Raw genomic sequence first — 12,139 nt, forward strand, 5'->3', positions numbered from 1 at the left:
CAAAAATGTAACCGAAACTATTCTGTTTTTTCTCGAACAAATGATCAGGCGGGTTCTACTGTATGAAACGCTGTCGAGTGACCCGGATGTTATTTAAGGAGATGCGTAACCATGGTCTATGGAGTTAGCGTAATACTTTGAACTATAAAACTATATTGAAAGATTTTAAAATAGTGATCAACTGAAGATATTAAAGTCTGAAAGGAACTCTCGTATGCAATGAAACGGTAATAATGGTATCAAGATCAACTGTACGGCCGGAGCCCAGTCCATTACTATAAAACAAGATTCATCACATTGTCGTAACCACGTACAGATGCGCGCGTCAAGCCGCGCATACTAGATGTTCTGAGGGTACACTTTTTGTCATACGTCTTGCACCGCGCCCTCCATAAAGCACATTATCTACGGTGACAGGGCACAAGACTGGCAATATTTCTCCATGTGTATCTTTCCCCGTGGCGAAAATTGACCAAAACATTGTCAGATTCAACTGAAATCTTTCAATTAGTAAACACTCATTATCACATACTTTTAGTTAGTAAAACTCATTAGCACATACTGTTTCAAACAAAATAAGATCATTATTGGTGAGATGTTTTAAAACAAAACAGATAAAACTGAAAACCATGACATCATGATAATAACCGTCTGTAATTCGTTGAGTGTAATATAATTACACTGTAACTAATATAACTACAATATAATACGTAAAGTAAAGTAAGATAAAGTACGGTTAAATTTGACGGTGTGATGACGAGAACCACATTTAAAGAGATTTACAAAGTTGAAACAGAGGAAATGAGACACTATTTAATATGTATGTCTGGTGTGTACACGCCGTGTTTCATGTACGTGTTTGATGTACGTGTTTGGTATACGTGGCATATAATCTCAGTAAATATGGTAACAAGTACCGCTGAAAAATTTTAACGTTTTTATTACCTGCTGAGTGGGTTGGGTGAGCACCTCCTGCCAAATTTCAAATATTTCAAGAATTGCTGGACTGCTGAGTTTAAGACAAATAAAAGATATGGTGGATGATCAAAACCAAAATCGATGGTCTTAACAGTTCGATTGTTAGATATTTAACAGATTGTATTACAGAATAATGGAAACTGACAATTATTGTTAACTGACGTAATTCTTGAAAATTTTAAATTCTCGAAAATTTAAAAATGTTTTTACAAATTTAAACTGCTGTTTTAAACATTTTAATTTAGATATTGATTAAGTACGTTTTTGTTAACAAACGAAACCCTGAATTTTACCCCAAACTGACTTTTTGTTAGCACGACAACTTCTAACCCACTCAAAATACTAAAAAGGAAGAATACAACCCGTAAAAACTTAAGTTTTTAAGCTTTTATAACGTCATAATCAATATATTATCTACAGAGAAAAAATATGCTATTTATTGTGTACAAGAGTATCAAATATAAAAAGAGATAAAAATCTAAGTTAAAGAGTTTATGTTTATAATTATATACAATAATATGTAAAGTATAGAAAAAATATTATATTCATTGGTGATGCTGAAAATCATATAAACTGTTTGAGCATTAATCATAAAATGAATGCTGGGTATAATTGTATTATTATATACAAAATATGTACGGTGAGGAATGGTACAAATGTTAGATGTCTTAGAAAAGTACAAGGTACAAAGTTGATAAAAATCTATAAAAACGTATCAAAGAAATTCCAAAATGTTCGTTAAAAACCCCCTAATAATAACAATAAATACCCTTGCATAGCGTGTTACGCTATGTCAAGCAAAGAACATGTTAAAAATCGTAAACAATCTAACAAAACAAGAAAATGGTTTGAAAACAACAAAATTGAACTTTGATCAAATTAACCCATCAAATGACCTATACTAATGACGTTTGGTGAGTTTATCATATCCCTGGTGCCCAAACCCGGTCATAATCTGCTCGTGCTGATCATTCTGCACGTGCTGATCATTCTGCACGTGCTGATCATTCTCCGTCCTGCGCGCGAAGCTGCGCTCCGTGAAGGGCATAGAAGTACCAGACTGAGAGGAGACCTCCCAGAAGAGGCTGCGCTTGATGAAGAGGTTAGCGAGCTGTGCTAGCGCGCACCCCCGCAGGAACTGGGATATAGCCACGAATACCTTGAGACGGTTGTATTCGGCCATAAACAGGACGATTAGTTGGGAGACGGGGTGTGCAGAGTACCAGGATATTATAATCTGGAATGTTCAGAGAGTGATGCAATGTTAACTATGCAATGTTAACTATGCGATGTTAACTGTGTAATGTTAACTGTGCAATGTTAACTGTGCAATGTTAACTATGCAATGTTAACTATGTAATGTTAACTGTGCAATGTTAACTGTGTATTGTTAACTATGCAATGTTAACTATGCGATGTTAACTGTGCAATGTTAACTATGCAATGTTAACTATGTTAAATGGGATGGAAAGTTAACTTTGTCAGTAATTTAACAGTGGTACTAATAACCACATACAGCTGATATCCCAAACAGCGGCTGCAGTAGTTAGTAATTTGACAATACAGCTGGTACTCTATTTGCTTCACAGTTCACGGGTTACATTTATTTTGATAACTCAGAAATTTTATTCACTAATTTTACATTAAGTAGAATGAGACCGAATGAGTAAACTTATTTCGGTACATCACCAGCGTTACAATTAGTATGATGTAAATAGATTTACCACCGCACTACACACTGCAGTGTTTACACAATAAAGATTAGCAAACCACCGTTAATATAAACAACAAACACGTGACAAGGACTATTTTAGTGAGTTATGTTCACATATTTGTTTATATAATACAACATAAGCCGCAGATTGAGCGATTAGCTTGGGTTAAATTACTTACATTTAAACATAACACAACTTGCAAGTTTATAATATTGTCAGAACAAATTGGCGCCTGAGATCACTCTATAGCAAATAATGTGTTGCTTTAGTGTAATGTCATGTGATCAGTCATGCGATCAGTGATCATTTCAGACCCATTTCGTCTGGCAACATTACAATCGTGCAGTCGACAATGTTTCACAGTGGACTTTAATAGAACAAGTAGTACAACAAGTACAATTATTATACAAGTTAAAAATCATTACGATAATTTAAATTATATATACTTTAAAATCATCTAATGTATTGTTTAAGACGTAAATTTATTAAATAACAACTTTATTTTTAAATAACTTTGCCGGTGAGTGGTCTGTCAATCACTTTAACATTTATTTTAATTTTCAGGTCCAGTCAGTATGCAGTAATGACACGGTGATACAGTTTACTTCAAGGTCGCAATTCAGATTGGGTGACACATCAGTCGACAGTTGCTATCATTCAATTGGTATAAGGGATTCATTTATCTAATTTTCGAATTAACAAATTACGAATTTGAAGTGTAAAAAAACTAATACATTTTATTTTAAACTGAAAAAATTGAAGAGAGTAGTTAAGAAATTGATACAAATGATAAGGAATTGCGACCTTGAAAATATGGTACAATCTTCACAGACAAGATAAAAACATAACAATGAGATACCATAAAAATGCTGTGTAACTGCGACTGTTTGTAATTTTATCTCCATAAATAGTTATAATTTTCTGCACGTTTTGGAATGCTATCAGCGATTTAGTTATTAAGTTGCTTTGTTTAAGAGTAATTTTGAATTTTAACCAATTTAATAACCTAACCACAGTGGAAGTAATGATATGGTTGTTACAACATGAATTTTTGAGAGGATTATCATAATGATTACGTTTAAAAGGAGATACTACAGGGTGACCCAGAAGATACTAACTATATTACACAGATATGGTTGAATTTCATGAGCTTTTTAACACCAGTACAATGCGTAATAAACGATCAAAAATGGCTTGGACGACGACATTCGTAATGAAAGGGCATGTCATCATTCATTTTTTCAATTGTGGAGCTGTCACAAATCATCATTAAGAAATTGATTTGAAAGTAGCTATCAAAAAAACCCAGGTGCACAAATACAGAGAAATTCTAAACAGATTTGGAAAATTCGCTTTCCCGAATTCCAAAGAACACAACTTTCGCAAGCTGCAAAATTAGACATGTTGTCAATTCTACGTCCGCTCTTGAAATGGAAGCAATCTCAGCAGTGGCGGATAGAGAACTAAATTTAGTTATTTATAACTAAATTTAGTTCTCTAAATGATAAAGAAATTTCAAATTTCCGTAGAACATGTTCGAGACAAAACAGCTTAACATCAAAGGTAGAACTGGAATCAAAATCAACCTCCGTAATAACAGAAGATGCTGATTGGTCAACTTTCACATGTGACATGTCATCACGTTCTCCTAACTTTGGTGGCTTTCGTAATAATTTTCGTAAGAATTTATTGAAACGTGGTTATTTAACTAAAAGTGGTTATTTAACTAAAAGTGGTTATTTAACTTGATTCCATATTTAAGAAGCTGTCATGTTCGTCACACATGAACAGTTTAAACCATACTTCAGGGAAATGAAACCTTCTGCTCATTAAATTGCTTTAAGAAAGAAATTGATTTAATTCTCAGATCAGTTAGATGATCTTGCTAGAGACACTTGCTAAGACAAAATGCAAGTTCCGTACTTGAATAAATCGCTCAGAAGAATGCACATTAACTTGATAAGAGTAATTAGTATGTTTTAGAACTTTCACATTTGCAGTTACACAACGCTTTTACAGAAGTCAGCTTATTTAACTCGTTAAAAAGTAACGTTATCAGCTCATTAAAGCTTCGCAAAACAATCTTTTCAACAAATAATGTAAAAATATACCTTTACAATAATTTAAAACTGATCAATATAATTAAGTTAAGAAAAAGAGTGGATTGATATCTAGAAAACAGTTTTCGCGAATTATAAACGCACTTATAACAATATTCACGGAGCTGTCACTTGATCTCAACCCACCCTGTTTATAAAGTTAATAAATTAAATAAATGTATAAAAGTGCACTTACCCAGGCGAAAGAGGAGTAGAAATCCTGTCTGAGAGCGCTGCGATCTTCACCGTTTGTTCCTGCTAAGATAGCTAAGAAGAAACATCCTTGTGCCAACTGAAAATAAATGTGTGTTGTCGTGTTGACCATGATGGAAATATCAAAATCTTTGAAATTCATCCGACTTTTTTGGTGGATCCGATAATCAGATTGGAAATTGATTTGAGCCTAAATATTAATAAATAATTACTTAAGCAATTAAACATATAATCAGAAGTAATTAAGCAATTAAACACATAATCAGAAGTAATTAAGCAATTAAACACATAATCAGAAGTAATTAATAAATCTGGATTCTAGTGGGGAGGTAATATTATTTAACACGTGACAAGTGATTCCGTGGTTTGATTGGACAATAGTGGAATAGTTTCTTAATAATATTCATAATTTAAATTATCTTAGAAATATTGCTTTTGACAGAGCAAATTGGCGCAGAATGAAGGTTTTATAATTCTGTTCTTTAGAGAAAGTTAGATAGCAGCGTTGTGTGTAATTTAGAACGTGAATATAAAATAGTGGAATCTATCTGGCTTATTCCTGACACGTGCTTATTCCTGTCACGTGCTTATTCCTGTCACGTGCTCATTCCTATCACGTGTCAACTATCAATATAAGACTTACCAGAACAAGTCCCTGCAGAATCTCAGTCTTGGCGCTGAAACTGTAGTAGTTGGGGTCGTTTGTATCGATGGTAGCTGTGTACAAATGAAGGACAACTTGCAGGACACCCAGCACCGCCACCACACGGAACACCTGGAAATATTTAGAATATTTCTATCATATTTAGAATATTTTATCATATTTAGAATATTTCTATCATATTTAGAATATTTTATCATATTTAGAATATTTCTATCATATTTAGAATATTTCTATCATATTCAGAATATTTCTATCATATTTTGAATATTTCTATCATATTTAGAATATTTCTATCATATTCAGAATATTTCTATCATAATATTTAAAACCTGTCTCATACAGTTTAACAAATTTTAATATGTATCTAAGTATCTGAAATTTGAATAAGGGAAATAGAGAATAGTCACGCTTGAATAAATAAAATTAATGACCATCTATAATGTATGACGTCGAAGCGTGCAATTTATTTATCAAGTCATTTAAATATGACTGATAATTATTGATTATATTTATTCGTTATATACAGGGTGTTTCAAAAATAATGTCCTGATTTTAAAAAACAATAATTTTTTTTATAAAGGAGCAAAATTCCCATTATTGGTTGCCATTAGTTCATAAACCTTACAAATTTAATCTGTTAAGCTCATTTGTTCCAGCGATTCAACTTTGTTAGTTTTTTTGGCTCTGTTCCAAAAAGTCGAATTTTGAGAAAAATGGGGTTCACAAAAGAAACAAAACTCGATATTGTGAGGACTTATTGGATTTGTGGAGGCAGTGTGACAAGTGCTAGGCGTCTGCTACAGAAGAAGAACAAGTCTAAATTCAGCAAACTTGATGATAGGACAATACGACGTCTTGTAAAGAAGCTAGAAACTGATTGTACCCTGATTAAGAACATGCGTACGGGTAGGCCGAAATCTGCTCTAAAGTAAAGTCTATAGCAATCCAGTCCCTAAAACAACCGCAGAACTTAAGCAGAATATCAGGAGAGAGGCAAGGAGAATACAGTTGAGCACGGTGCAGTCTGCAGTAGACAACTGCCTCACCCGATATCAACATGTGCTCTCCAATAAAGGACGATGGTTCGAGCAGATAATAAATTATTGAATCAAATTTTATTGTGTTTTATGATTTTTTGATATATTTGTTACACTTACAACCAAAATTTGAAAAGTTATTTCATTTGTACTAAATTTGACAATAAATCAAAAACAGGACACTATTTATGAAACACCCTGTATAAACAATGTTTATCATAATATGTGGTCGGATCTCATCAAACGGTCAAGTTCCCACATTAAGCAAATAATTTATTCGATTAATTAATTTAATAATTATTAAGATATCCTCCTCTTTCCTAGATCCTGTATATTCTGGACAATATGCGGCACGTTGCGGCAGTAACCCGACCACTACAAGTAGACAACATTAGTAACCACTAGTAACCACTACAAGTAGACAACATTAGTAACCACTAGTAACCACTACAAGTAGACAACATTAGTAACCACTAGTAACCACTACTATTAGACAACATTAGTAACCACTACTAGTAGACAACATTAGTAACCACTAGTAACCACTACAAGTAGACAACATTAGTAACCACTAGTAACCACTACAAGTAGACAACATTAGTAACCACTAGTAACCACTACAAGAGGACAACATTAGTAACCACTAGTAACCACTACTAGTAGACAACATTAGTAACCACTAGTAACCACTACAAATGACAACATTAGTAACCACTAGTAACCACTACAAGTATACAACATTAGTAACCACTAGTAACCATTACAAGTAGACAACATAAGAGTTAGAATAGTTTAACCCTAGTAACCCTGCCCTTTACGCAGCCACCAATACTCCAATACTTGTCAGGGCTATTTACAACTTCCCTAAATCTTACTTCAGCTAGACTGAACAGCTGAGTGAACAGCTGAGTGAACAGGATCAACTCGAGGCGTTATGCAGTGAACTGCTTCAGAGCAATACTAATGTACTATAAAAGGGCGATAAATAGTTCTGGTAAGTGACCCTATCTGTAATTATTATATATTGGGAGATTACATTTGGTTACTGATTCTGGCTTTATATTGGGTAACGCTGGGATCTAATAGGCTAATTGCTGTCACGTGTCATATACGGTTCATATGCCTGTACCAGTTACTTAATCTATAAGCGTGCTGTAGGAGCGTGGAGGGTGCTAGTGATTAATGCACAAGGGATTATTCCTTATGTAGACAGAGAGAATTGATGATAAATTGCACATAAGTTGGAATGGTTATAGCCGTATCAATATCGGGTTGTTACGTCAAGTAAATTTAAATGAGGATATGGAACGGTTTCTGAGTGTGTCATTTTATGTTTGATATCTGAATATTTTAGAGATTTATTTTCAAGATATTTGCACTGGGAGTAAAACACGGCCAGCTCAGGATTAGCTTTTTTCAGCTGGGTTGGAACCGGAACTGGCTCTTTTCTTCACTCGTTTTAAGAAAATATCTGACGCATTCCATCCAGTGAGACGAGTTTCATTACTACATGACGTAAATCTATAAAATTAAAACAAGTGATTCAGGTCAATAATCTGACAAATAAATAAATAAATTATCATCTGTGAAGAAAGTCTAGACAAACTTTTGAGTTTTGATGACATGATGATTGATGATGACATGATGATGAAGAAAGTAACGGCGCGTAACGATTGCGGATTGAGCTATTTGAGACTATGTGAGCGGAATGTAGCCAGGTACAGGAATAAAAGGAAAATATCACGTGATAAAACGAACCATTTCGGATCTGGAGGTAGTTATTCTCTTGCAGCTGCCGAGGGTCCAGCCCAGCACGATATCCACCACCAAACCTGAGATATATATTTGTTAACAACTACAGTTGTGTTAGTAGCAGTGTCGTTATTTCACTTATTAGACATAACACACTCTTTGAAGTGTTTAGGCAGTTACTCGTCAAACTTGTTCGTTTGATTATTAAACGAATATCATCTTCAGTGGTATTATTTACCAAATCGCACTAAACGGCCGTTATATTATCGTATATTAAACAGTAAACACCTTCATAAATAAGGCTTAATGATGTTCATTCTGGCAACCTATGATCAACCAAATTAAGTAGTATAAATAATTATAAATGTACATTAAAATTTTAAAATACATACAAAATAGCTATATCACCAGAAATGTGAGTTTACTTCAGGGGAGGGGGCCAAAAGTCAGTTTACATACGTTGGGTCTTATACCACAGGTTTCATATATTTGAGAATTGTTGCTCTGCAGATGACATACTGTACCTACTCATTCGAGGATTCTGTCGCCAAAATTTGAATATTTTATACCACGCCCATACAATATTAAATCATATTATATACTAAGTACAAGACTTAATTGATAATTGCGTAGGGTGCGTAACAAATGATTTGCCCGTGTCAATTCCGGTTGTTCCTGTGTGACTACAACTTAATATTAGTACTTATTTTATGCTAATAAACTGTTAATATCTCAAGTTAACTTACCGACCATAGCCAAATCTGCAGCCAGCGCAGAGAGGGCAGTAAGGGAGTAAAGGAAAGGCCAGCCCCACCCGCTACTCTCATACGTCACCCAGTGTAGGGTGGGGATCATGAGAGTAAACCCTTGTAGCGCTGAACATGCCAGGAACAACTAGGGGGAGAGAGGGAAATAAGTTTACGAAAGTTTGTATGATACTCTAAGAAGTCATTCAAAACAGCTCATTAACGATCATATTTTTTTGCATAATACAAGAAAAAATAAACACTTTAGCCTGGGTTAATCTGGTGCAGTACACCATAATGATATATATAAATTATAATGACAAACCTGCATAACAAAAAGCATAGAACCACTTCCAGATATGATACCGTGTAATGAGATACCAAACCAAATACAACCAGCAACAAACAAGAGGAGTAATAACAAATGTGCTGCTTTCAATCCTATATGGAATGGATTGTTTGTTATTTTTATATTACAAAATTGATGATAAAAGACTGATTTAGCGTTCATAATGTCAAAAAGCAAAACAACGAATAGGGCAGAAGTTTGTCATGACGTGTGAATAAAAATATCTCTAATTACAGATTAAATCATAAGTTCGTAACTCTAAATTTACTGATCAGTAAACAATACACATTCCTTTACATACCATTTTCCTCTGCAGAAAGATGTCCACCAGAAGCTTCATCATTAAGAAGGTGAAGCTCAAGTCCAACATTCTTCTGATTAGGGTACTGGGGGTAACATGTGGCTGCATCTACAAACAGTGCATAGAAGGTGTGTGGTTCCTTCGACCACAGGGGAAACTTGCGCTCTTTGAAATCAGTTTCTGAGTTTTTAGGAAACACTGGAAAGCAAATTTTAATTACAGAAGGAATAACGAGTTTCATATTGAAAACGTGGTAAAATTATTTAACGGATTTAAAATTTTGTTTTGGAAGTTTAATTACATAAAATAAAAATAACGTTAAGCTTGTCCTAAGCTATCCATAGCAGGTGGGATATTATAATGTTCCCTAAACTGTCACTAACATGAAAATGAAGCTCCACGCAAGAACTGATTACAGTCATTTTTAGATCTTTCTGCAAGAATCTTATCTCTTGGAAAGAAATAGAGTCCTCCAATACTGTCGTTACCTCTCAGCCTTGCTAGAGCTTGACTACCTGATGATGTTAGCTTCTTGAGAACTACCGTTTAAAAATTATTGAATATTCATTAATGTTGCAGAATTCTATAATTAAAGTATCAATACAAAACTGTACTTTCCTTTTTAGATCAATGAGTTTGCATTTAGAGTACTGATTATGAGAGAAAAACTATGAAATCAAAAATTGGCAGCACTAACCATGAAATGTGAATTTGGTGACTATTGTTCCCCTGTTGTCTCGAGCAATCTTGGAGTTAGAGATGAAACTGAAAAAGGCAAATGTTCAGAACGTCATGGAAACCAAAGATTGCTCACACCTACATCAACTAGCCAAGATTATTAGGTTGGAAATTCCAGCTTCAATTTACTCACGTGACTGTCTTGCAGTGGGAAAATGTAAGGATGATGGCAAAAGTAGTCCACCCAAACAACCACATCATCTCTATCCCAGAGCTCCCTAATCCCTACTAAAAGGTTATGAAGATAGTGACATGATTAATACTATACAGAAAATTAAAACAGTGACTACTTAATAATAATAATAATAGTTGTTAATGTATTGTAGTGTAGGATTGTTTGAATTTCTATTTAAGTCATATAATATGCATTTTGTGATTGTTTCTCCTGTTTTTCTTCCCTTGCGTTGCAAGCCCTGTCTCTAGTAAAAACAACCACTTTTGTAGATACACACAGTCTCTACGCCTTTATCCTCTGGTCCCTAGGGTCAGCTGACTCCGGACCAGAGGAAATTTACCGATTGCCAAGGTTGAAGGTTTGATGCCTAGGCAGTTGAGACCTCTTATTGAGACCCGATATAATAATAGTAATAATTTAAACTTTTATATTACAGTGGCACAACAACTTAAAATGCACAGGTGTGCCACGAGGACAGGACACATTAAACCTAGAAAAGCAACCTTCATATTGTAAACCATGCAAGACTATTAAAACATGATACACCAAATAAAACGTTAATGTGTATGAACTTTCCAGTAGACACATTTAGGGAAAAGAAGGAAAAATGAAGGATTTAACTTATAAAGGATAAACAATCATCTGAAGTAATGACAGAAACTTCTGGATTAAGCCAGGGTAAATCAAGTGCAGTGGTTTATTTTGACCCACGTTTTGACCAATCTGAAACTCTTCAATGGAATCTTTGATCCCAATGGAAATCAAGCAACTAAAGGAATAAAGTGTATTCCGAATTATGGTTTGGATGTACACAGTGATGTAACAAATACTGACCCCATCTTGGGGGGGGTGCCCCTCCCTAAGATTAGACAAATTAGTTGATTTTACAGGATTTACTAGTACTGCTGCGCACAAAGCCACACATTGTTGAGTAATCCTTAGGTTTGGGCGTGAGCGCAGCGCACAGGGTCTATTTAATTGTCATCTTACAATAACATCGTGTCACATTAATTAGTTACCAGAGCCAAAATTTCAGGAGCGTAATAATAAATTTAGGGAAATCTGCCTATTTCTATGTATTTTTGAATGATGGTTCCGAATTACCCCACATGACATAGGGTTAAAATGCTCCACTAGAGAGATATCGGCGAAAAACCGTCTCGATAACGTGATATGACCATACAAGGAAGTGAGAAAGAGTGTCAAACAGTATATATACAATAAAGTAATTCAAGTGTTGCAATTGGCAGAGCACAATACAGAGGTAACGGAAATTGTCCACTGCTACCAATATTATATAATATGAAACATCAACAATCAGATATATATAATACACATCTACTCCATCATAGGGGCAGGGATGAGGTTATAA

The 12,139-nt window shown here is 34.4% G+C and overlaps 1 protein-coding gene across 1 annotated transcript; it reads right to left on the bottom strand.

Moving 5' to 3' along the window:
* Window positions 1–1,408: 1,408 nt before the first annotated feature.
* On the bottom strand, window positions 1,409–10,826 carry LOC134824917 (integral membrane protein GPR180-like). Its single transcript, XM_063836925.1, has 10 exons — window positions 10,726–10,826; window positions 10,552–10,619; window positions 10,238–10,369; window positions 9,855–10,052; window positions 9,530–9,645; window positions 9,205–9,352; window positions 8,465–8,538; window positions 5,649–5,780; window positions 4,989–5,084; window positions 1,409–2,215 (listed from the first exon to the last, which is right to left on the bottom strand). Exons 1-10 carry the CDS (start codon window positions 10,791–10,793, stop codon window positions 1,880–1,882), a joined length of 1,368 nt encoding a protein of 455 aa, XP_063692995.1. The 5' UTR covers window positions 10,794–10,826; the 3' UTR covers window positions 1,409–1,879.
* Window positions 10,827–12,139: the final 1,313 nt, after the last annotated feature.

The sequence above is a fragment of the Bolinopsis microptera genome, chromosome 13, assembly GCF_026151205.1.
Source record: "Bolinopsis microptera isolate Bmic1 chromosome 13, MBARI_Bmic_1.0, whole genome shotgun sequence".
NCBI lineage: Eukaryota > Metazoa > Ctenophora > Tentaculata > Lobata > Bolinopsidae > Bolinopsis > Bolinopsis microptera.

What these genes read in the sequence shown, in the direction of transcription:
- LOC134824917 (XM_063836925.1), bottom strand. Translation starts at nt 10,793, where the DNA reads ATGATGTGGTTGTTTGGGTGGACTACTTTTGCCATCATCCTTACATTT. An exon ending in CACCAAATTCACATTTCATG is followed by an intron (nt 10,370 to 10,551) that starts GTTAGTGCTGCC and finishes TAACATCATCAG; the next exon opens with GTAGTCAAGCTCTAGCAAGG. An exon ending in CTACCTCCAGATCCGAAATG is followed by an intron (nt 5,781 to 8,464) that starts GTTCGTTTTATC and finishes AAATATTTCCAG; the next exon opens with GTGTTCCGTGTGGTGGCGGT.